The sequence below is a fragment of the Pagrus pagrus genome, assembly GCF_965226575.1.
Source record: "Pagrus pagrus genome assembly, chromosome: 19".
Lineage (NCBI taxonomy): Eukaryota > Metazoa > Chordata > Actinopteri > Spariformes > Sparidae > Pagrus > Pagrus pagrus.
In genome coordinates this window covers 28,156,439-28,182,372 of record NC_140203.1, presented here as the reverse complement: position 1 = coordinate 28,182,372, position 25,934 = coordinate 28,156,439, and the positions used below count along the sequence as shown (strand labels likewise).

Sequence of the window (25,934 nt, the reverse complement as noted above, 5' to 3'; positions counted from 1 at the left end):
GCAGGTAATTTGTGTTCTTGATCCCATTACATAACATAACAATTAAATAATGAGAGCTATGGGACCATTTTAGGCCAAAATTAAGAGGTTCATGTAAATACTCTAGAAGTACCATGGAGGGCCACCATGGAGGAAAATAGATAATGAGTTGAATCTGTCTGTTAATGTTGACTGTATCTTCATTTATGTGTGTCAATCACAAACTGACATGACGAATGAATCACAGTGTTAAAGCTTTTTAGTGAACTCACATGTAAATGAAATATATTAATTTATTAATATATTGAATTTTGTATGGATATTTTATTTTGATTGATATTTACTTATGTTTTGATAACTTTTATTTAAGGAAGTTTTTTTAAAAAGTGGTCCCAATTATGTCTTATCTGGTCATTTTGCTACATTGCTACCACGAGGTAGAGCTAAAGTAACATGTATCTGTTTTTCAAGTGCATTATAGGAAGAAACAGCTGACTCATACTTACGTTTATTGTAGTAATAGGTCAATGGCTGTTACTTAAAAGCAGAAAAATGAGGTGTTCAGAATTAAGAATGAAGATAACGTTTGTAATATCAGTTATTATTGTCACTACAAACGAGTGTTATTAGACTGAAGTTGGAGTGTTGATTTATGATCAGAATGACATTAAGTTTGACTTAAGCATGTTTGTTTGCTTTTCATTCACTTAAGTAGTGTCTATGGTCAGACATACAGTATGTCAGCTTGAAGAACAAGCCAGGCCGGCAAGCCCACTTTTATTCCCACATCCTTAACCCTTGAGAGGAAAGGCATGTTATGTCTGTTTTGTGGTTTGCACCAACTGAAGGGTCATGCTGCTTTCTAAGCTAAGCTCATCTGTAAGGTAGCAGATTATCAGGTTTAGACAGCTCTACACTGTCAGAGACAGGTCAGCGTTCTTCCATCTTAGCTAGACTTTGTCGATATTAGTTAAACTGTGCTTTGACAGATGTTTACACTGTGCTTATTTGTCCTGATCAGGGACTGTCTTTCTATCACAGTCATGTTTCGATTCTCCAGTGGCATGTTGTGTCCTTGAATGATGCCTCTGCCATCAGTGTATGAATGTGTGTGTGAATGGGTGAATGTGACAACTGTTGTAAAGTGCTTTAGGTGGTCAGTAGACTGGAAAAGTGCTATAGATGACTGAGAAGGTGGGTGTGAGGCAGGTGTGAAGTAACAAAAACATGACTTATTTAATGTACGAATATTTCATATCACCATATAAACTGAACATGTTAAATGTTAACATTTAGCTCATGTAACCTGTAAATATTTAGCTTGGTTGCATGTAAACCTAGCCTGGGAACCAAACAAATCTGCCAAGCTCATGTTTTATTTGCTCTGGAAGATGACCTGGCCCATGTTGGGCCAATCACGACCACTTATGTAATATGTGGTTAGTTTGATAGTATGACTGCCAGAGGAGGGGCAGATTTGGGAAGTCACAAGTCACATATTTTGACTGTTTTGACTGTATTTTGACTGTCCCCCCAGCCCTAACTATAAGCTCTATTGAAGAGGAAGGTCTTAGGTCTACTCTTAAAGGTAGAGAGGGTGTCCGCCTCCCGGACCGAAACAGGAAGATGGTTCCACAGAAGAGGAGCTTGATAACTGAAGGCTCTGGCTCCCATTCTACTTTTGGAGACTTTAGGAACTACAAGTAATCCTGCGTTCTGGGAGCGTAATGCTCTAGTTGGGTGATAGGGTAGTATGAGCTCCTTGAGATATGATGGTGCCTGACCATTAACAGCTTTGTAAGTGAGGAGAAGGATTTTAAACTCTATTCTTGATTTTACAGGGAGCCAGTGCAGAGAGGCCAATACAGGAGTAATATGATCTCTTTTCTTAGTTCCTGTCAGTACACATGCTGCAGCATTCTTGACCAGCTGGAGACTCTTTAGAGACTTGTTAGGGCAGCCTGATAATAGAGAATTACAATAGTCCAGCCTGGAAGTAACAAATGCATGGACTAGCTTTTCTGCGTCTTTTTGAGACAGGATGGGCCTGATTTCTGCAATGTTGCGTAGATGAAAAAATGCAGACCTTGAAATTTGTTTTATGTGGGAGTTGAAGGACATATCTTGATCAAAGATAACCCCCAGATTCCTGACGGTGGTGCTGGAGGCCAAGTTAATGCCATCCAAACTCGCTATATCATTAGATAATGCATCTCTAAGGTGTTTAGGACCAAGTACTATAACTTCGGTTTTATCTGAGTTTAACAGCAGAAAATTGCAGGTCATCCAGGTCTTAATGTCCTTGAGACATGCATGGAGTTTAGTAAGCTGATTAGTTTCATTTGGCTTTATTGATAGGTATAACTGGGTATCATCTGCGTAACAATGAAAGTTTATGGAGTGTTTCCGAATTATATTTCCTAGAGGGAGCATATATAAGGTGAATAGTATGGGTCCAAGCACGGAGCCTTGAGGAACACCATGACTAACCTTGGTATACAGGGATGACTCATCATTAACATGTACAAACTGAAATCGATCCGATAAATAGGACTTAAACCAGTTTAATGCGGGTCCTTTAATGCCAATTAAGTGTTCCAGTCTCTGTAGTAGAATGTGATGATCAATGGTATCAAATGCAGCACTAAGATCTAGTAAGACCAGGACAGAGACAAGTCCTTTGTCAGAAGCGATTAGGAGGTCATTTGTAACTTTCACCAGTGCCGTCTCTGTGCTATGATGTGCTCTAAAACCTGATTGAAAATCCTCATATAAACTATTTTTATGAAGAAAGTCACATAGCTGGTTGGCGACTGCTTTCTCAAGGATCTTGGAGAGGAAAGGGAGGTTGGATATAGGTCTATAGTTGGCTAAAGCTTCTGGATCAAGATTAGGCTTTTTAAGGAGCGGTCTAATTACAGCTAGTTTAAAGGATTGTGGTACGTATCCTGTTAATAGAGACAGGTTGATCATTTCTAGTAGAGTTGTGCTAATTAAAGGTAAAGTTTCTTTCAGCAACCTAGTTGGGATGGGGTCTAGGAGACAAGTTGTTGAATATTATGTTGTCTCCTCCTCTTCAGGAGTCCCTCCATCACAAGCGTTCTCTGCTCCTCAGTCAAACTGACGACGCTAGGGAGCTTAAGGAGAACTTGGACCGGCGGCAGCGGGTGGTCCACGCCATCCTGTCTGGCTACCTCACTGAACCGCAGCTCCAGGACTACCGCCGCTTCGTCAGCACCAAACCCTCCCTGCTGATTCGCCAGCGGCACCTTGACAACCTCATAAGACAGGGAGAGGAGCAGCTGACTCGACTGGCTGAAAGCCTGCCGCAGGAGCTAGCAGAGGCTCATGGTTGGTCGAGAGCAAGTCCGTTCTCATTATCAAGTCCCGCCCTCTGCTCTTCTCCTTTTCCACCGCTGCTTCCATCCTCTTTGATTCCAGGCCCCGCCCACTCAATCAGGTCCACCACTGTGACATCGCTGTAATGTCATTGACAGGCCACTGTTATGAGTGGCAGTGAAGGGTGGGAAATGAAGAAGAGATAACGGACTCCCTAAAAACTCAAGTGAAGGAGCTTTACATGAAGGAAGTGGGCCTGAAACAGGATTTGGTCACAGTAAAACAGGAACTATTCACACAATAGCAGGAACTGTTCACACTGAAGCAGGAACTGTTCACACTGAAACAACTATGCAGACTTTCCACATAAAGAAGAAACACCTTTAATGTGCCTCATTCTTTTAACACCTGACTGTACATTTCTCCTCTGTGCACCTCAACATCAGAAGCCAGCACTGTGAAGACTAAACCGACTGCTGCCAACATCTCTAACTATCCTCTGCTCTGAAGGTGATTTCAAAGCCCCTCAAGTTCATAGTCAAATACTATTAAGGACAATTCCAGTGCATTTTTTCCTGCAATTTTCAAGCCCCCAGTAATGACAAGAGCAGCAATTTAAAGGCACAGTATGTTATCTTTCTCTCAATCTCTTAATCAAAACAATGCAAACAAAAGATGTGGTCTGATTATGTGACGAAGTAGTATAGGATCATGGGAGTTGTTGTCTTCTTGTTGAACAAACCACCATAACAGATCAAAATCTATCTGATGTGACTCAGGCAAATATGTGAACGGATGAGGTTATATATTAAAGTTATATTCACATTAGGGATTTAGCGATATACTTATATTTGATATGATAATATCATGTAAATTATCCAGACCCTTAAGAAAATAATTATTAAAATTGATTACAATTTAAGTACATCTCAACAAAAAAAAAAAATAACAAAGGTCAGTGGACATTTTGGGAAAAGTTACATATTATGTCTTTAAAGCTGTACATGTAAAATGGCCTAACCCTAAACCCCCAGATTTCCAGAAACATCACCAACAACTTCCTCATTGGCAGCTCAGGCCCTGCATACAAAATGAGCACGAGATCTCTTCGCCACAGGAAGCGGCAGGGGTTCAATGAAACTGATCATGGTGCAGATTGGTTAGACAGCAGCAGTTAAGTCCCCCATCACACTGGAATTGTCCTTAGTCCTGACAGTGTTTTCAGGAACCTCAGACGTTCCTCCACAAACACTTTTTCTAATGACAAGACAAGGTGAGCAAGTGTTTTATCTCCCAAAGACAAAATACTATCATCTTTAAAATTAAATATAATTTTGTCACCTTGTCGAACCCTTCAGAGATTTCCACAAGACCTGCCCAGCTTTCACACATGTATAGTCAACCTAGGACAATAATGAACAACCAAAATTGGAGGGACTCCACTGGAGGGACTGTTTTTATTTTACTACTACAAACAGAGATGATCACAAAAAGTGCACCTGAAGGTTAACTGATCACTGTCATATAATACTGTAACATTACTACTGTCACTACTGTCTGTATGTCTCGAGCTCCTAGCAATTTTTAGCAGCTTGACTATTGTTTGCAGCAGAATTTACACTGAATAATAAAAATTGTTCCACTTGTGCCTTTTAAACTGATGTGGTGAAACATTTGATGTAAAAAAATGCAAAAAGGTCAGAATCAAATATTTTCACAGAATGAAATGTTTGTGGATTTAATTTGGCCCAAAATGTATTATTTTTTCTTCTTGTTCAGAGTTTTAAAGCATGTTTGCTAGTGCCACAAGATCCAGTTTTTTTTTACTTTACTTCATTTAATCTATCAGATATTAAGTCCACAAAATGTCAAGAAATAACAATAAACGCCACACTTTTCAAATCAAATTATATTTCATTTATAATGAGAGGAAACACAGAAAAGAGGTTTTCAGTTGATAAATAATGTAAATAATGAATCAGTTGTTGAAATTGCTGATACAGTCCCATCAGTCACCTAATTAATCAAACTGACTAGTTGTTTTAATATGTTAAACACAACACAAACACTATTTGTTCGATCAGACTGCTATGGTTGCAAACAGCTGCTGAAACCTACCATACATGAAGGATTAGAGACACAATATAATTTTACTTCAGTGGTTCTCCTTGTGGATATCTGTGAAATAAAACGATGTGTTTTAACAATTAGGTTTCTGATTAAGTCAGTTCTCTGATCAACCACCAGACAACATTGAAACACTCAAAGAAATTCAACACTACTTCTACAACTCTACATATCACACCTGTTTTTTTTTTTGTAAAAAAAAAGTAATAATAAGTTGAGATTCTTTATTTAGTCACTGCCTGGAGCTTTGATTCAGTAAAAGAAGCTCTGCTCTCAGTTACTGATGATTGTCGAGGATGGAAATGATGCACATTTAATTGATTAAATGTTTTCTTTAGTTCCTGAGGAAATGATGATTGAAATCTACAGAAGATGAAGACTAAAACACATTTTAAAGGAGCACTCCAGTAATTTTAATATAACAGAAGCTTTCTGTTCTTTATTTGAAGACTCATGGCCAATCAGAGATAACCCTGATGACATCACTATGATATAATCATGCTTATTTACAGACTGTGGAAGGCTCCTCTAGAGCCACTGTAGGCATTATCAACTATTTTCACAGACTGAGTAGTACTGCTCACAATGAGTTAACTGATCTACATGTGTAAAACTGGTTGAATGCCACTTAAATCGTATTTAAACTATCCTCTTCATGGAGTCATTGGAAATATTTTTTCTGTGCGCATGAAAAGTTAACATTAAAGGTCCCGTATGATGCTCACTTTCAATTTCATATTTTATTTTGGGTGTCAAAAAGGTTTACATGCTTTAAAGTAAAAAAAGAACATGTTTTTTCTCATACTGTCATTTGCTGCACCCAGGGGCGTCGCCAGACATTTTTTACCGGGGTGGGGGTGGCTGTGCCCCTGTAAAGCTGCAGGCCTAGCAACGCCCCTGGCTGCACCCTCTGTCTGCAAGCTTTGTTTAACTGCCTGTCTCTTGAAGGCGCCCCTTCCAAAAGTCCTGTCTGCTCTGACTGGTCAGCTGTCACAGGCCTGAGCAGTCACCTCCCACCGTGTTTCCACAACAGCCCTGCTGATGTTTTTGCAACCATGGTCGTGCTGAGGATGTGGCTGAGGGCGGTGACTGTATAGTTGTGACATCACAACCTTACAGAAGTAAGACAGCTCATTGAAGTCGCAGTTTCTGAATACTGGCTGTGTGTATTTCTATGCTGATTGAACATTTTCTTACTTTCTACAATATGGGACCTTTAACAAAAGTTATTTGTTGGCACAACCATGAAATATTTATGTATGTTGAAATCAAAAATTTTGCAAATTTGTGTTTAGATGAGGTGAAGTACAAGAAAAAAAGGTGCAGCACTTATCAATCAAGAATTACAATGATGAAATAGTCATAAATTAAAAACAAATGTAAAATGTTGCATTGCCATCTTTTCTCCTATTCTAAGTCACGGTCATGAAATATCACTTCTCATTATCACACTTTGTTATTAAATAATACAGGACACATTTTCCTACTTTGGAGCAATCATTCCGTATGTCAATGAAGGACCAGGTTCATATTTGTTTGTTTGTTTGTTTGTTTGTATTTTGTTTGTTTAATTTTATCATGTAGCAGGTGATATTTGGCTTCCCTTTACTTCAGTTCACCTGGGGACTCCAAATGGCATGAAGAGCATCAGTCCTACAGAATAAATATTCATCGTTTAATTAACAGTATCAGCATAGTGTGGAATCTAAACTACACAGTTTTTTTTTTAGCACTGATTGATAGTACTGATCAGTGGATGTTTTACCTGTTTTCATTTTGCACCTACAGTAGTTTCATTTCACTTTTAGTCTTTAGAGCACCTTTCAAATATTCTCACTTTATCATGTTCTCCAAACATTACATCCCACAGTCTGCCTTATGTCCTCATCAATAACCCATATTTTACTGCTGATTACTCTTTGTTTGTTTGTTTGTTCATTCTTGTTGTTTGCAGAGGCACCGCAGAGTATCTCAGACATTTTATGGGTTGTCATTGAATTAAATTCATTGTTTGTTTTATGAAAGAAGAATGATTAAATAACAACAGCTCTTGGTTTTTGCAAAATAAATATATTTTGTAAATGACACCTCTTTCAAGTTGTCTGGCACTGACACACACACATACAAATATATACTTTAAATATTTCTGCGATGACACATTACATTTAATAAAACAAGCTATATCAAATCTAACCAATCTCAAGCTTATATTGTGTAAACTGATCATGACTTTATAAATAACCAAAATAATATTTAGCCAGTATGAATGTCAAAGGAAACATGTAATAATTATTATAGTTGATCTGTAATCTGTTGTTTTTACAAGGAAGTATTATGTGTTTGAATTCAATTTAAAAATACATTTTTGAACAAACAAAATCCATTTTATTTCTCAAATTGTGGATCCTGCCATTGATTTGGTCAACCTTCCAATGATATTCCTTTGTTTCAATTTACCGATTCGAGTACAGCTTTTGCACACCTTAAGATTGACAGGTGTGTAGGAGAAGACCGAAGGATTGAAGATAACCTGATGGAGGTATAAGTACCGTAGCGTTGTTGTCATTAAACTTAATTGCAAGTGAAGTGGACAGTGTGCGGGAGTCTATTTCCTGATTTACCAATTCTTAATATTTACAACAGATTAGAAAAGTCCCCCGACTAATATCAGCTGTTAAATGACTTCATTCACCTGCAAAATATTCTACTTCTAAAAACCTGCACAAGCTTTTGTGTGTAAAGACAATATTTGATTACATAGATCATACATTTAGCCTATTATTGGACAATTACTATGCTTTACATTTAGCTTGATCATTCTTTTTTAATTTCTTTATTGTACACATTTCCAAATACAAATGTATAAACACACAGACAAAACAGAACAAAAATACAAAAAACAAAAACAATTACATTCACAATTTAGTGAATATCATACTATGCTATGCTATATATATATGCATAATACTATATTCATACATTTGCCTACATCAAACCTATTTATTACAACATACATCGTGTTTAGGCCTATAAAAAAGTTGGCTACATCAAACCAAAACTTTTTTGTGAATACAGTGAAAGAAAATAAGTTTTGTAGTCCACAGAAATCACACTCAAACTATTTCCTACCATCAGTGAGACACATCCGGGTTACCTGCAGGCACGCAGCAGGTGCGGCAGGCCTTAAATGCCTGAGGTGGGAGGGGCTTTGCTGTCAGTCAGAACGAAGTCACCGACCTCTGACCAGGCAGTGAGAGAAACACAGAAACTGTTGGAATAAAGACGAGGATGGCGACAGATTTCACCCAGGACACAGTGTTGCATTTCCTCCAGAGCAGCGGAGGCTCGGTGAAAAACTCAGACTTGCTTCTGCACTTCAGGAACTTTATTCGGGACCATGCGGACCGAGACAGAAACCGGGAGCTCTTCAAAAAGTTTGTCAACTCTGTGGCCACCGTTCAACAGCTCGACGGCGTTTCCTACGTCGTCCTCAGGAGGAAATTCCGAGGACTTGTCCCCGACGGCGGTGACCGGGGCTCTTCCGGGCTGCTGCGACTCCCTGCAGGGAAGAACAAGGAGCCCTCCCCGGAAAACGCGAAACGAAGCCCGGCTGGGAGAGCAGAGAAGCCTCGGCAGAAACCTCCGCTGAGGGAGGTGACAACACCCGCCCCGCCGGGAGCAACTGCCGGGAAAACAATCCTATCTGCGGCTGGGATTATGATCATCAACAACAACAACAACAACAACGTGGAGACAGATTTCAACCTGAAGCAGCAGCAGCAGCAGCAGGTAATAAGAACACCCGAAGCTTGCGTTAAACCAGCAGCAGCTCAGGTGGTGAGTCAGATCTCACTGAAAACACAAGTGCGTACCCTCAGTCTGTCAGAGCCTCCTGCCCAGGATCATCACACTGAAGTAGGACAGCCCAGGGTGGGTCCAGGCCCTCCTCTAGGGGCCACACCTGTGGTCTCTGCAGTCAGACATGATGGAACAACCTTCCAGCAGGTTCCAGTCCCAGAACCCCTGAGAGGGAGGCAGTATGGAGGTGGTCTTTATCAGGAGCCTCCTCTTCATCCTCAGGTCGTCCCACGCCGCATCCGATACAGACCCAGCTACAAAACTGCTGTCTCTTACGATGAAGATGAGGAGGAAGAGGAGGAGGTCCCAATGAGGCCGGGCTCAGCAGGAGGAGCGTGGCCCCCTAGCGCTCCTCTTGGAGACATAGGGAGGGCCATCTCTGCTTCCTCGCCATGCATAGTAGACCCACCCACACCTCCTCCAGTAGTCTCCTCTCTCTCCTCTTCATCAGAAATGAAGCTCCCAAAGATTAACATCCAGGATGTGAAAGGAGAAATGCTGCCTTCTGGTGGTTCAGACTGGAGCTTGGAGTCAGGGACGGGGCTGAGAAGACAGTGGGCCGGACCAGGGTCGGAACCGGGATCCGTTCCAATGGAGGCAACGTCCACCAGACGCAGTCTGCCTTCAGAGGCAGGGCGCTACTTGCCATCTCCAGACCAAACTCCAGAGGTGCCGCCTCACCATGATGTTCTCATGGACCACAGATGCCCGCAGCCAGGAGGTGTCCAGCTGGAGCCCAGGCAGGGACTGGGTCAATGGCTGCCGTCCAGCCACAGCAACATCCTCTCCCCCTCATCTGACACAGGCCTCCCCAGCAGCAACTGGCTGCTGTCAGGCTCCCCCAAAGGATCAGGGTGGAACATCAGCTACGAGGAACTACAGGCCAGAACAGGTACAGCAGCAGTCTGTATGATAAAGATCCTACAAACATGCATTAAGTACAGTAGCTGACGGTACATTTTCTCTGTGCGCACTGAAAGTCTGATTTTAAGAGGCGGGCCTACAAGCATGATTTGTGACATCACAAAGGAGTAGATGTCATTTTAAGGACTGGTAATTATGCGGTAATTATACTTTTTTTTTTCAAACACCATGTCAGACACACATTAGAGAATTATTGTGTATGCCATAATTCGCTGGCCAACGGGTGCAAATCACAACAGCAAGTCGGAAAACACAATTGCAAATTCCAAAAACACAAGTACATTAACCAGGAAACACATCAGAATTTTGTCAAACGGAAAGGGCAGGACTGTACTTCTAATCCATTTATCAACTTTCTCAACAGTTCATGTCGTTCATATTCAGTAATGTTAAATGTTACTGACACGTTATCATGTGAACTATTCGCAATATTATAGAAAGAAAAACTTATTTTCTCACCAATTTCCTTTGTCAACATAGAGCTTGATGAGTGACGTTTAACCAATCAGATAACGGTGTGGGCTGGATGCTGATATGATATATATATTTTATATATACATATATATATATATATATATATATATATATATATAGATTGAGTTCTTAATTTGTGTTGCTTCAGATTGCATTGCAGTAGACCCCATAAATTATCCTACAACTTATTTTGATACTGTACTGTATGGATGGTAGCTACAGGACATGCTTTGAATTCATAAGATTTAACAATACAGTGTTACTTGACCTGGACTCGTGACAAAAGACTTGAGACTTGACTTGAACTTGCCCCTCAAAGACTTGACTCGACTTGGACTTCCAGAAAATGACTTGTGAACATCTCTTATGTATATATGTATGTGTATATATGTGTGTGTATATATATGTATGTATGTATGTGTATGTATGTATGTATGTATGTATATATGTATGTGTGTGTGTGTGTGTGTGTATATATATATATATATATATATATATATTCATGGTTATATCTTTAGTGTTTCTGCTCTGGCTTTTGCCTTACGTGGCAATCAGATTTTGTGAACAGAGCAACAACATTGTTTCCACCTAAAGAGCAGCAAATGGAAACACTTTAAGGCAAATCACTATTGAGTCATAGCTGGTGAGAGCAGAGAACTGACATTGGTATAAAAATAAATGTGGATTGTATCTTTAACCCTTCTTTGTCAACAGCAGCAGCTCTGGTGAGTAAGATCTCAGAAAAAGAACAAGTTTGGACCCCCAGTCTGTCAGAGCCTCCTGCCCAGGATCATCACACTGAAGTAGGACAGCCCAGGGTGGGTCCAGGCCCTCCTCTAGGGCCCACACCTGTGGTCTCTGCAGTCAGACATGATGGATCAACCTTCGAGCAGGCTCCAGTCCCAGAACCCCTGAGAGGGAGGCAGTATGAAGGAGGTCTTCATCAGGAGCCTCCTCTTCATCCTCAGGTCGTCCCAGGCCGCATCCGATACAGACCCAGCTACAAAATTGCTGTCTCTTACGATGAAGATGAGGAGGAAGAGGAGGAGGTCCCAATGAGGCCGGGCTCAGCAGGAGGAGCGTGGCCCCCTAGCGCTCCTCTTGGAGACATAGGGAGGGCCATCTCTGCTTCCTCGCCATGCATAGTAGACCCACCCACACCTCCTCCAGTAGTCTCCTCTCTCTCCTCTTCATCAGAAATGAAGCTCCCAAAGATTAACATCCAGGATGTGAAAGGAGAAATGCTGCCTTCTGGTGGTTCAGACTGGAGCTTGGAGTCAGGGGTGGGGCTGAGAAGACAGTGGGCCGGGCCAGGGTCGGAACCGGGATCCGTTCCAATGGAGGCAACGTCCACCAGACGCAGTCTGCCTTCAGAGGCAGGGCGCTACTTGCCATCTCCAGACCAAACTCCAGAGGTGCCGCCTCACCATGATGTTCTCATGGACCACAGATGCCCGCAGCCAGGAGGTGTCCAGCTGGAGCCCAGGCAGGGACTGGGTCAATGGCTGCCGTCCAGCCACAGCAACATCCTCTCCCCCTCATCTGACACAGGCCTCCCCAGCAGCAACTGGCTGCTGTCAGGCTCCCCCAAAGGATCAGGGTGGAACATCAGCTACGAGGATCTACAGGCCAGAACAGGTACAGCAGCAGTCTGTATAAAGATCCTACAAGCATGCATTAAGGCATACACAACAATTCTCTAATGTGTGTCTGACATGTTTTTTTGAGAAAAAAAAAAAAAACCCACTAACACTTTTTAAACTCTTGTTGAGAGATGCTTCATTAGATTAGAGTTGTTTACAACGGACGTGGACAAACACTTCGCTCTGGGACATAATGTACACTTCACATGTACATTCTTGCCTTTTACCTCAAGGAGATTAAAGTAGTGTCTGTACTTCCACTTTGAAAACGCCAACTTTCCCTCCGGACTCACCATTGCTGCTGCTTACCTCTGCTAGTTTGTGTGTGTGTGTGTGTGAGGCTGCTGTGTGCGTGTGTGGTTTGTGTGTAAACTGAACACTGCCTCTGATTGGCTTAAGAACTCTTACTCTACCAATCATCATCACTTATGCGGTTGTCTCGCCCCTCTCAACTCAGCTTTGCAGCTCCTGTAGCTGAGAGCCAAGTCAGATGACAACAGCTTCAACGAGTAGCTTCAGTTTATAACGCACCACATTCAAATGTCGGTAACGGTAGCAGCGTTGTAACGATGGAAATAGTAATTAGTTAGATTACCCGTAACTGAAAAAAATAACGGCGTTAGTAATGCCATTTATTTTAACGCCATTATTCCAATCACTGCTTGTAAACCCGCCTCTTAAAATCAGATTTTCACTTTGAGCAATGAATGTGAAAACAGCCTTCTAGTGTCAAACTGTACATATATCATTCTACACAGTTGAGCTCAAACATTCAATTGTAGGAACAAGAAGATTGAAGGATAAGTCAGGCGATGTTCTATATTTTCCTGATTGTCAACAAATCCCATGAAAAGACCAAAACCATTAATGGAATATTGATGGTGTTAACAATATTAAATATTATGTGTTTATCAAAGCCTAAAATATATCCTCTTGCTTTGTTCCATCATGGATTGTCTCTTTAACTCTACTTTGTCAATAGGTAAGGCAGGGGATGGGTCGAAAATCCAGGAAGTACTCCAGCGAGCTCAAAGGACCAAGTTTGAGAGTGTCATGCATCATATCGACAGAAAAACCTTGGCACCTTGGCATCGCTCCAGCGACCATCTCTATGACTGCCAGGAGTCTGTAGCTCATGTGTTGCCACGGCATGTCTCAACAGGTCAGAGCTAAAGCTATTTCATTTCAACACACTTTTAGTAGGTCACAAGTGATGATTGAGAGGGATTATTTTTGTTTGAGTCTGAACATTGTTTTTTAGGAAAATCCTGCTTAGTGACATTGAGGATTCTCACAGCCAGAGGAAAGAAGCTGCTCTTTAGTCTGGTGGTATGGCAGGGGGTACTTCTGTATTTCTTGCCAGACGCCAGTAGAACAACTGGCTTATAATTTAACATTTTATGTTTGCCTTGCTACTGAGCTATATCTTGCTGTTGGTATATTACTATGAAGACATAACATTACCTCTCTCCTTCTCTTAAGAGAATTACTCTTACCGAGCAACAGAATCCACTAGCTGTAAGATTACATGTAACCTAGTTGTATGAAGGTAACATTAATAAAAGTTGACTTGTTTCACCATCGTCATATTGCAGTTACTAATCTTACAAGGCCACAAATAGATGCATAACCTTATCACTATGCATCCTGTAAACAGCTATGTTTAAAGAAGACAAATGGTATGAAAAATATGTTGTGTTTTTCTCTCACTCGCTTTAAAAATAATGTGCATGCTAGCCAAATCCAGCCAAGATCTTTAGACACAAGGCGGTGGTGTTTATACAGCTTTTGTCCACAGGGGCAAGCAAAATATACAAAAAAATGAAAGTTCCTTGTAGCTGCTTTAAAGCATGCCCTTTACTCCACCCCACAGATGATCTTTACAACAATAGCGAGGATGCAGAGTCGAGCGAGGGCTCCACCTTTTCACCAGCGCAGCGACAGAGCCCGGTAGTCGCCAGGCGGCTCAGCAGCCAGCTCAGGAGCAGGATGTGCCGTAGCCTGGGAGCCGACCTCGACCAGCTTCTCCAGGAGGAGGCAAGGGAAGGAGGAGGAGGAAGTGAGGCGGCTCGTCTGAACCGCCTCCACCTGATCTCCTCATCACTTAGCCTTCACTACAACCTGTCGTCCTCCTCGCTGTCGTCCTGCTCCACACCACCTCACTGCCACAGCCTCGCCGACCTGGTCGAGGGGGTGGAGGGGAAAGGACGGAGGAGGAGTCTCCCTGCTGCTTCCTCATCCTCCACTGCTACTCATGAAGGCCCCAGTAGGCAGGTGAGACCTTTAGACAGTATAGTTTCTTTTTAAATGTCCCTTTCAAACCTCCTGTACACGCTGGAAAGACAGAATTGGTTCTGTCTTTTTTAAATATTGCCACCGATTACTTTCCATCTTCGTTTAGATTTTTTTTCTCCCTTCTAAACTTCTATATCTCGCCATATTTGGGTTTTGAAATAGTGTCTTGATGTAAAGTTTACGTTTAATTACTATCCACTGAAACTGTTGGTCAGACGGTTTGCAATTGTGCGAACTGTTTTCTCAGGTGACTCAAGAACAGTTTTTCTTTGTCACCTGGGTGTATGTTGTTGGAGACTGTGTCTGTCATGGTGCGTATTAAGCAGAGATGTTCACAAGTAATTTTTTGGAAGTCCAAGTCGAGTCTCAAGTCTTTGAGCTCGAGTCCAAGTCAAGTCTCAAGTCTTTGAGGCGCAAGGTCAAGTCTCAGGCCATCTGATCTGTCCCTAACACTGTATTGTTAAATCTTATGAATTCAAAGCATGTCCTGTAGCTACCATCCATACAGTACAGTATCAAAATAAGTTGTAGGATAATTTATGGGGTCTACTGCAATACAATCTAAAGAAACACAAATTAAGAACTCAATTTCAATTTCATACCTGTATTTTTCAACATTTTGGTAAAAGTGTTATAAAATCTGCATGATAAAACTGAAATATGTGTAGTGTTCTATGGGGGAAATAGCTCTAAACTAATACAGCAACGTTACTGCAACGTTTCATTCAAGGTTGTTCAGGAGTCTCGAAGCTTGAGTCCAAGGTGGAGTCGCAAGTAAAGTCTGTCACCGTTTGTGCGACTCGAGTCCCCATCTCTGGTATTAAGTAATCAGTTTCCATCGTATAACCAAAAACGATTATCTCTGTGTTTTTAAGGCTGGGTGTTGAATCTCATTACCAAAATGTGTCCATATCAAAAAGATCAAAAACTGTTAAGCAACAGAAGACGTCATTGATTGTCTGGTCATATTCTTAGCCTTGGTAACTTAAGTTTTGTTCAGATATTTCCGGATTTAAAGGTACAGTATGTAAGAGATGTTGTTGAAGACATTCAAGACTTTACTAAACTGATCAACAGAATGTAGAGGAATAACAGTTTTGACATTATGACGTTTATGTTTTGTGCTTCAATGTTTAGCATGGTAACCAGCTAGCCCCGGCCCATCCAGGTTCAAAGGTCCCATGCTAGCAATACTTCTCCTGGTTCTCCAAGCTCCAAGCTAGCTGCTTGGCTAACTTAGTTAACTAGCTAACAGCGGCTACATTTGACACCTGATAGTGGTGACCAGTGACCAGTTCATACATATTGTACCTTTTTAAATAACGGTTTGCAGATTTTAGAGTTTTTGTTTTGAGTTGAGACAAATTAAAACAAATTAGCTTATTTTAAGTATAACATTTTTTAGTAAAACAGGTTCGTTTTTCAAAATAAGGCATTGAAAAAGCTTAGATATTGTGTTGGCACTAGAGCCACTGAAAAGTATCAAATAGTATCACCATCAAGAGACTAGCACTAACAAAGGCCAATCATTTCTGGTCTTAACTTTTTCATTTTTCTTCCTAACAAACCTGTAACTCATTTTTCTCTTTTTATATTTATTTATTTATATATATATATATATATATATATATATATATATATATATTAGGGCTGGGACTTTAACGCGTTAATTAATTACACAAAAATTAACGCGTTTAAATAATTAACGCATTTTAATCGCACTTATTTTTGCACCGCGGAACGTTTCTCACTGGATGAGTTTCAGGCGTACCGATTATACTGGAGCACAATTATTTAACGAGTTAAAAAGCCGCCGACACTGATCACTGCCCATGGATCTATAAAGTTTTAATGTAGCCTGAACACAGCTCAAACCGACCCGTGCCTCAGCACTGTGACCAAGCTTTGATAAACACACCGGATCCGCGCTGGTTTACAGTATCCTCCCGTAGTTTAGCCGGTCGCTACTGGAGCTTAATTTAAAAAAACTTTTTAAAAAGCGCTCGACGCAGTGGAGCTGAGAACAGCGAAGTTTCCTCTGCTGCAGCTGAACAGCTGACATGTGGTCAAGACGTAGGTAGCCTACAGACCTGTCACTGTCTCACAGTGCATAAGACTTCAACCTCGGAGCTCTCCGTCTTCAGACTGTCCTGACCTGTCCCTGAACATCACACAGGGAAAACGTAGAGCTGCCTGTGTTTTATTAATGTTTACATCAGGCTGAGTTCAACAAATCAGTTTATGCTACTGTGATTTAAGTAGTAGTAGGGGCGGCTGTAGCTCAGTGGGTAGAGCAGGTGACCAGCCACCAGAAGGTCACTGGTTCAAACCCCGGCTCCCCTGGGCGGAACTGAGCTACATGCCGAAGCATCCTTGAGCAAGATGCTGAACCCCTAAACTGCTCCTGATGTGCAGTTGGCACCTTGCAAGATGCAAGGCAGCCTCTGCCATCAGAGGGCCCTGGATGAACTGGCGTCTCATTCAGGGGTGTGCCCTGGCCTTCGCCCTGTGAGCTGGATTTGGCCCCAGTAGCCCCGCAACCCCCTGAAAGGGGGGATAAAAGCGGCAACACCCCGCGACCCCAATAGGGAAAAAGCGGAAAGAAAATGAGATGAGATGAGAGATGAGATGATTTAAGTAGTTAAATACAGTAATCATCATAGTGTAGTGGCAGGAAAGACCATTTACATTAACGTGTTACTTAAACATTTTTCATTGTGCTGTGCTCTAAAAATAAACTAACCTGTATATAGAGTCCTGTATAAGGAATGTTCAGCCTAAATTTTCCCCTTAAGTTTAGGTTCTCAGGAAAATCGCATCTTATCAGGTAATCGTTAATCGATCGATAAGGTCCATCAACTAACGATTAATGAATTAATTGATAATTTGCATCCCTAGTCTGTTGGTCTTGGTTAAGTACCACCTTGAAAAAGAAAATAAACAATGTTTTGTTGCTTAAGCTTATGTATTCAGTCATTATTCAATGGTATACTAAAACCCATATGAAAAAAATTGTCACTGTTCTCAGGTCAAATATTTATATGCGATTAATTTCGATTTATTAATTACAAAGCCTCTAATTAATTAGATTAATTTTTTTAATCGAGTCCCGGTTGACAGGAATGAAAGTACATAAAGAGGTATTACAGCAATAATAATGAAATGCACATAATGGAAATGTGACTACCAGTAATGACAGTAGTAGTGGTTAATGGTAAGGATAGTATGTAGTAATGCAGTACAATAATAGTAGTGGAACGTATGTAACAGAGATATGACTAATATTAGCAACAGTAGTGGTGTGTGTCAGGCAGGGCCATGGCAGTAGGCGTATCCACGATCAGGCAGGGTCATGGCAGTAGGCGCATCCACGATCCACGACCCGGGCGCGGCCAGGATCCATGAGAGCCTGTAGGACTAGAAAGCACAAGGACTCCGGGGAAGAAGTGAAGTCAGTGACATGCAGAGATGAGGCATGTATACAGGCATAATGTATACAGATGGAGAGGAGAGGAGGAGAGAGAAGCTCAGTGTATCATTTGTCCCCCCGACTGGGCCTATAGCAGCATAACTAAGAGCTGGTCCAAGACAGGCCTGGGCCAGCCCTAACTATAAGCTATATCAAAAAGGAAGGTCTTAAGTCTACTCTTAAAGGTAGAGAGGGTGTCCGCCTCCCGGACCAAAACAGGAAGATGGTTCCACAGAAGAGGAGCTTGATAACTGAAGGCTCTGGCTCCCATTCTGCTTTTGGAGACTTTAGGAACTACAAGTAATCCTGCATTCTGGGAGCGTAATGCTCTAGTTGGGTGATAGGGTAGTATGAGCTCCTGGAAATATGATGGTGCCTGACCATTAACAGCTTTGTAAGTGAGGAGAAGGATTTTAAACTCTATTCTTGATTTTACAGGGAGCCAGTGCAGAGAGGCCAATACAGGAGTAATATGATCTCTTTTCTTAGTTCCTGTCAGTACACGTGCTGCAGCATTCTGGACCAGCTGGAGACTCTTTAGAGACTTGTTAGGGCAGCCTGATAATGTAAATGTAAATGTAAATGTAAATGTACTTTATTTATACAGCCCTTTACGACAATCCTTACGGTGTACCAAAGTGCTTTACAACAAGTAATAAATAAAAATAAAAATAAAAACAATAAAAACAATAAAATACAGTAAAAATCAAAATAAGATAAAGTAAGATAAAAGTGTCATCATGCTACTGGGTATTAAAAGCCATCCTGAATAAATAAGTTTTTAGCCGAGATTTGAAGAGGCCCAGGTCAGAAGTGAGACGCATCTCAGTGGGGAGCTTATTCCAGAGCCTGGGGGCAGCAACAGAGAAGGCTCGGTCACCCCAGTGTTTATATTTTGACCTGGGCACTTCCAGCAAGAGTTGATTGTTTGACCTCAGAGCTCTGCCAGAATTTCGGACAATTAAAAGCTCAGATAAATATGATGGGGCGAGACCGTTAAGAGCTTTAAAAACAAACAATAAAAGTTTAAAATCAATTCTATAAGAAACAGGAAGCCAATGAAGGGAGTTAAGAACAGGAGTGATGTTCATACGTCTGTTAGTGTTAGTTAAAAGACGGGCAGCAGCGTTTTGAACTAGTTGAAGGCGACTAAGAGCAGATTGTGAGACGCCAACATAAAGTGCGTTGCAGTAGTCTAGCCTTGAACTTATTAGAGCATGGATGGCTTTCTCCAGATCGTGATGGCTTAAAAACATTTTAACCTTGGTCAGGAGACGTAGCTGGAAGAAACTAGTCCTGACAACATTGTTGATCTGTTTGTCAAACTTCAGATCATTGTCAAAGATCACTCCAAGATTTCTGACAGTGGAAGAGAATTTCGAAGACAAGGTGCCAAAGCCAGCCGTCACAGTATCCCCAAACATAATGCATTCAGTTTTATCATCATTTAAAAGGAGAAAATTGTGGGCCAACCACTGCTTAATATCAGCGATACAATCAAGCAGAGAACATTGTGGGCTGTTACTGTTTGGTGTCACTGGCAGATAGATTTGTAGATCATCTGCATAACAGTGAAAAGAAAGTAATAGAGAATTATAATAGAGAATTACAATAGTCCAGCCTGGAAGTAACAAATGCATGGACTAGCTTTTCTGCGTCTTTTTGAGACAGGATGGGCCTGATTTTTGCAATGTTACGTAGATGAAAAAATGCAGACCTTGAAATTTGTTTTATGTGGGAGTTGAAGGACATATCTTGATCAAAGATAACTCCCAGATTCCTGACGGTGGTGCTGGAGGCCAAGTTAATGCCATCCAAACTAACTATATCATTAGATAATGCATCTCTAAGGTGTTTAGGACCAAGTACTATAACTTCGGTTTTGTCTGAATTTAACAGCAGAAAATTGCAGGTCATCCAGGTCTTAATGTCCTTGAGACATGCATGGAGTTTAGTTAGCTGATTAGTTTCATCTGGCTTTATTGATAAGTATAACTGGGTATCATCTGCGTAACAATGAAAGTTTACGGAGTGTTTCCGAATTATATTTCCTAGAGGGAGCATATATAAGGTGAATAGTATGGGTCCAAGCACGGAGCCTTGAGGAACACCATGACTAACCTTGGTATACAGGGATGACTCATCATTAACATGTACAAACTGAAATCGATCCGATAAATAGGACTTAAACCAGTTTAATGCGGGTCCTTTAATGCCAATTAAGTGTTCCAGTCTCTGTAGTAGAATGTGATGATCAATGGTATCAAATGCAGCACTAAGATCTAGCAAGACAAGGACAGAGACAAGTCCTTTGTCAGAAGCGATTAGGAGGTCATTTGTAACTTTCACCAGTGCCGTCTCTGTGCTATGATGTGCTCTAAAACCTGATTGAAAATCCTCATATAAACTATTGTTATGAAGAAAGTCACATAGCTGGTTGGCGACTGCTTTCTCACGGATCTTGGAGAGGAAAGGGAGGTTGGATATAAGTCTATACTTGGCTAAAGCCTCTGGATCAAGATTAGGCTTTTTAAGGAGCGGTCTAATTACAGCTAGTTTAAAGGACTGTGGTACGTATCCTGTTAAAAGAGACAGGTTGATCATTTCTAGTAGAGATGAGCTAATTAAAGGTGAAGTTTCTTTCAGCAACCTAGTTGGGATGGGGTCTAGGAGACAGGTTGTTGGTCTAGATGAAGAAATCATCGAAGTTAGTTGATGGAGGTCAATGGGAGAGAAGCAGTCTAAATATAAGTCAGAATTTACAACTGTTTCTGAGGTTCCTGTTTAAAGATACAATAGTGCCAGTTGAGGGCAAGCGCTGATGGATTTTGTCTCTAATAGTTAAAATTTTATCATGAAAGAAGCTTATCAAGTCATTACTACTGAGCGTTGTAGGAATACATGGTTCAGTAGAGCTGTGACTTTCTGTCAGCCTGGCTACAGTGCTGAAAAGAAACCTGGTGTTGTTTTTTATATATACAGTACAGACCAAAAGTTTGGACACACCTTCTCATTCAAAGAGTTTTCTTTATTTTCATGACTATGAAAATTGTAGATTCACACTGAAGGCATCAAAACTATGAATTAACACGTGGAATTATATACTTAACAAAAAAGTGTGAAACAACTGAAAATATGTCTTATATTCTAGGTTCTTCAAAGTAGCCACCTTTTGCTTTGATTACTGCTTCGCACACTCTTGGCATTCTCTTGATGAGCTTCAAGAGGTAGTCACCTGAAATGGTCTTCCAACAGTCTTGAAGGAGTTCCCAGAGATGCTTAGCACTTGTTGGCCCTTTTGCCTTCACTCTGCGGTCCAGCTCACCCCAAACCATCTCGATTGGGTTCAGGTCCGGTGACTGTGGAGGCCAGGTCATCTGGCGCAGCACCCCATCACTCTCCTTCTTGGTCAAATAGCCCTTACACAGCCTGGAGGTGTGTTTGGGGTCATTGTCCTGTTGAAAAATAAATGATGGTCCAACTAAACGCAAACCGGATGGAATAGCATGCCGCTGCAAGATGCTGTGGTAGCCATGCTGGTTCAGTATGCCTTCAATTTTGAATAAATCCCCAACAGTGTGACCAGCAAAGCACCCCCACACCATCACACCTCCTCCTCCATGCTTCACGGTGGGAACCAGGCATGTAGAGTCCATCTGTTCACCTTTTCTGCGTCGCACAAAGACACGGTGGTTGGAACCAAAGATCTCAAATTTGGACTCATCAGACCAAAGCACAGATTTCCACTGGTCTAATGTCCATTCCTTGTGTTATTTAGCCCAAACAAGTCTCTTCTGCTTGTTGCCTGTCCTTAGCAGTGGTTTCCTAGCAGCTATTCTACCATGAAGGCCTGATTCACACAGTCTGCTCTTAACAGTTGTTCTAGAGATGTGTCTGCTGCTAGAACTCTGTGTGGCATTGACCTGGTCTCTAATCTGAGCTGCTGTTAACCTGCGATTTCTGAGGCTGGTGACTCGGATAAACTTATCCTCCGCAGCAGAGGTGACTCTTGGTCTTCCTTTCCTGGGGCGGTCCTCATGTGAGCCAGTTTCTTTGTAGCGCTTGATGGTTTTTGCGACTGCACTTGGGGACACTTTCAAAGTTTTCCCAATTTTTCGGACTGACTGACCTTCATTTCTTAAAGTAATGATGGCCACTCGTTTTTCTTTACTTAGCTGCTTTTTTCTTGCCATAATACAAATTCTAACAGTCTATTCAGTAGGACTATCACTTTTTTGTTAAGTACATATTTCCACATGTGTTAATTCATGGTTTTGATGCCTTCAGTGTGAATCTACAATGTCAATAGTCATGAAAAGAAAGGAAACTCATTGAATGAGAAGGTGTGTCCAAACTTTTGTGTGTGTATATGTATATGTGTGTGTGTATATATATATATATATATATATATATATATATATATATATATATATATATATATATATATATATATACATGTATATGTGTGTGTGTGTGTATATATATATATGTATATGTATATATGTATGTATGTGTATATATATATATATATATATATATATATATATATATATATATATATATATATATATATATATATATATATATATATATATGATGACGCTTAAATGATCCCAGAAGAGATATTGGTTAAGCTTGTCATTATTGCTGTTTGGTTCTGTCCTCAGTCACTGGTTCCTCTGGAGTCAAGGGAACATGCCTGGCTGGTGAAGGGAGCTGCAGGTGCATGGCCCGACATCTACTCCCTGTTCAGAGAGGACTCGTCCCTGCTTAACAGACGAGACTTCATCTCCGGCTTCACTGTGCTGCACTGGATCGCCAAACATGGTGACCACAGGGTCCTCAACACTTTATGGTACGCAGCTAGTCGTTAGCTTCGTCAGGTTTGCGTTCTCTAAAACAGCAAGGTCTGGCTTATATAGAATTCTGAAATTGGTTTCACTGCAAAAAGAATGAATAGTACTGACCTTTGCTGTAACGTTTAGTATGTTGCATTAACAGCAAAGTAGAGCTGCCTGACAGGACTGTAATTGGTTTTAGAGGCAACCTGTCATTAAAGGTGTAATTTGTATGAATATAGTTTAAAACAATCAGAAATGAACTTATATTATCACGGAGTGTGACGAAATAACAGTTTTGACGTTATGTCCAAGACACCTTTTATTGGGTAGGAGCGATATCTATTAAAGTCAGCATGCTAACGAGCTAGGCCCTAGCCAGTTTGTACCTCAAGAGGTATGTCTGTTAACAATGACAACACTCTGCACCGTTAACTGAGCTTACTAGCTAATGACAGCTACAGTTAGCAGGAGTTAGCTGGTTAGCTACTCTTGTTGCTAGCTGGTATATGAAGAATTCATACTCCAAATTGGTTTGGAGTATGAATTCTGTCCATGTCCTACATAATACACCTTAACTGATTTGTTGGACAAGCTGAACTGTTGTCTGGCTGGTTGCATTCGAGTCAGAAGATCACCAAATTAATCCTTTGGAGACCATTAATGTCTGTGCCTCATGTCATGACAATCTAGCCATTGTCTGATGAAATATTCACTTTCACTAACATGCTTATATTGCTTAAAAAATGAGAACTACCACCACTTGAATTGCTGGTAAAGGTTCCTTGTTTTTAGTAATTTTATTGTGCAGCAAAAACTGACTTTAAGAAGCTCCTTACAACACAAAAACTTTGTTTATAAAATGCATTAATTTTCAAGGACGTCAAAGGCATATAAGGACACTTTATGCAACCAGGGATTGATCTGCTTTCTCTGGGCTTTCAGGTATGGAGTTGAAAAGGCCGGTTTAGCCTTCGACATAAATGCCAGGTCAACATGTGGCCACACGCCTCTCCACATCGCCGCTATCCATGGCCACAAGAACATAATGCGGTTGCTGGTTAGTAAGTTCAACGCCGACGTGAAGCTGAGGGACACGGCTGGAAAGAAGCCCTGGCAGTACCTGAGTTTCATGGCGTCATCTGAGGTCTTGCAGCTGCTGGGAGCTCCATCACGGGCTGCTAGGAGAGAAGAGGGCGGAGTGAGGAGAGTAGAGAACTGCTTGAAATCAGAACAGCATCAGCGGCGGCGGCGGAGGCATCACTTCTCCTCAGCTTCAGGAGACAGGCCGCTGACCATTTCAGGCAAGACGAGGGTCAAAAGGTCATCATCGATCGCTGCGTTCCTCAAACACAAATCACTGCGTCGGTTTCAAGGACATCAGTCTGACTCCTCCATTTAAAAACTTGACCTGATGGATTATGTTGGATTTTGTGAGAGTTCTGAAACCTGATTGGTTTACCCTTCACTTGACTGAACACCTTTTTGCTGACCTGCTGGTTTCACAAATACAAACGAGGGTTAAACCTGATTCAGGCCTCAAAACGGCACAACCAAGATCAAGAAGTGGCTAATGATACGTGTTCTACATGCGTATACCCCCACAGGTTTTCTTGGCACTCCCTAGCCCACTGCGCTTTTAAATCTAGTTCTGACCGTTTGGTCCACACCATTGGAAAAATGGTGGACTGTTGCCTTTTAATTCTGGTAGGTTTGTATTCACACTGACCTGTTACTAACGAGCCAAGAAACTGAAAGGATAGTCTCCATCACGGGCTGACAGTTTTGGCAACTGTCATCCTGCATCATCATGACCGACATGGCAAAATAACTACAGGTGTGGCCACTTCAAAAATGCCTTGGAAAAGTGTGGTGTAATGTAATTAATCAAAAAAGCGGTGCAACTCCACTTTTTGCTGAAAAGGGTTAGGGCTGAGAATTTTTGAACTTCTAAAAACTGCTAGAAAAACACTTGGCACGAGAGGGGTGCTCACCAGCTGTGCTGTACCGTAGGAAAACAATAGTCATGCTGCGGCTATTACTAGTGCATCTTGCTTTGAACGACCGTTAAGTCAGACATAGCATGCTCTTGTACCATAGGTAACACTTCATACTGACGTTTAGAAAAGAAGACTGGGCATTTGAAACTTCAGTGGCCAGTTGTGTAGCTAGCATTGATGGTGAGTATTAGTAGCATATAGGGTAGCCTATTTCACACTGTAGTTATGTTCTGTAATGTTCAACAAAAACTTAAATGAATACACATAAGATACAGCCTAACAATTATATAGTTTTGTGATTATTAATTTTTTTTTCACTCTGACAGACTCACTATACTTAATATACAAGGCTAACCCTTAACTATGGCTAGCTCCACTAGCTCAGCTATTAGCATAACATCAGCCTTCAAGTAGTCTTCCAGTACAAGGGAATGGTCACACTCACCACAAGTGCTTACAGTGCACTTTTTCGAGGGGGCCAAGAGTTTAAAGGTAAGATACTATTGGCTAATGTATGAAGCTAATGGAGGCTGGCATTGGGTGTAAGAGAGAGGTCAACCAATGAGAAGGGCCATAGGCAATGGGCCATGACATCCATCATCAGAATTGGCCCTGAGGGGTGGTTGTTTAAGAAATAGGTGGAAACCCTTCAGCATAAAAGCAGGAGCGCAGAGAGAACTTGTTCAGTTCGCTCCCTGAACTGAACTCACTGTTTGTTGGTGTTGCTGCCTTGTATAACCCAATAAACTCCTTTGTACCAGACTCTGCACCTCTCCAGTGATCTTCTTTAAGCCTATTTCTTCACTCCAGCCTACATTGAAGACTACTATTTGGTCAAGTGTTGGACCAAGTAACAGGACCCATCCGGCCCATTTCCTGGTCCTTTGGGACTCAACAACTGAGTGTATACAATCTGCCAAAATAAATCGTCTTACTCTGAAAACAACAGCAGGCTGCTGTGACTGTGATTAATTTTTAGTTTTAGTTG

The 25,934-nt window shown here is 41.3% G+C and overlaps 2 protein-coding genes across 9 annotated transcripts in view; both read left to right on the top strand.

Moving 5' to 3' along the window:
• Positions 1-7,703, top strand: part of shroom3 (shroom family member 3) — a 158,312-nt gene extending 150,609 nt beyond the window's left edge. For 4 of the 7 annotated variants that reach the window (XM_084383206.1, XM_084383208.1, XM_084383207.1 and 1 more), the window contains one exon: positions 3,060-7,703. In XM_084383206.1, the coding sequence (XP_084239332.1) occupies positions 3,060-3,464 (405 nt within the window). In that variant the 3' untranslated portion in view covers positions 3,465-7,703. The remainder of the gene's footprint in view (positions 1-3,059) is intronic. The other 3 variants (XM_084383209.1, XM_084383210.1, XM_084383211.1) reach the window with 1 other exon arrangement.
• A 947-nt stretch (positions 7,704-8,650) lies between these two features.
• On the top strand, positions 8,651-25,708 carry LOC311274721 (uncharacterized protein). Of its 2 annotated transcripts, none has more exons than XM_084382641.1 (6): positions 8,651-10,195; positions 11,419-12,339; positions 13,327-13,506; positions 14,218-14,618; positions 22,776-22,963; positions 23,892-25,708. In XM_084382641.1, the coding sequence occupies exons 1-6, from the start codon at positions 8,734-8,736 to the stop codon at positions 24,346-24,348; spliced, it is 3,609 nt and encodes a 1,202-aa protein (XP_084238767.1). In that variant the 5' UTR covers positions 8,651-8,733; the 3' UTR covers positions 24,349-25,708. The 2 variants fall into 2 exon arrangements, with proteins under 2 accessions (XP_084238767.1, XP_084238766.1); XM_084382640.1 differs by having other exon boundaries at positions 11,416-12,339.
• The last annotated feature ends 226 nt before the right edge of the window (positions 25,709-25,934 follow it).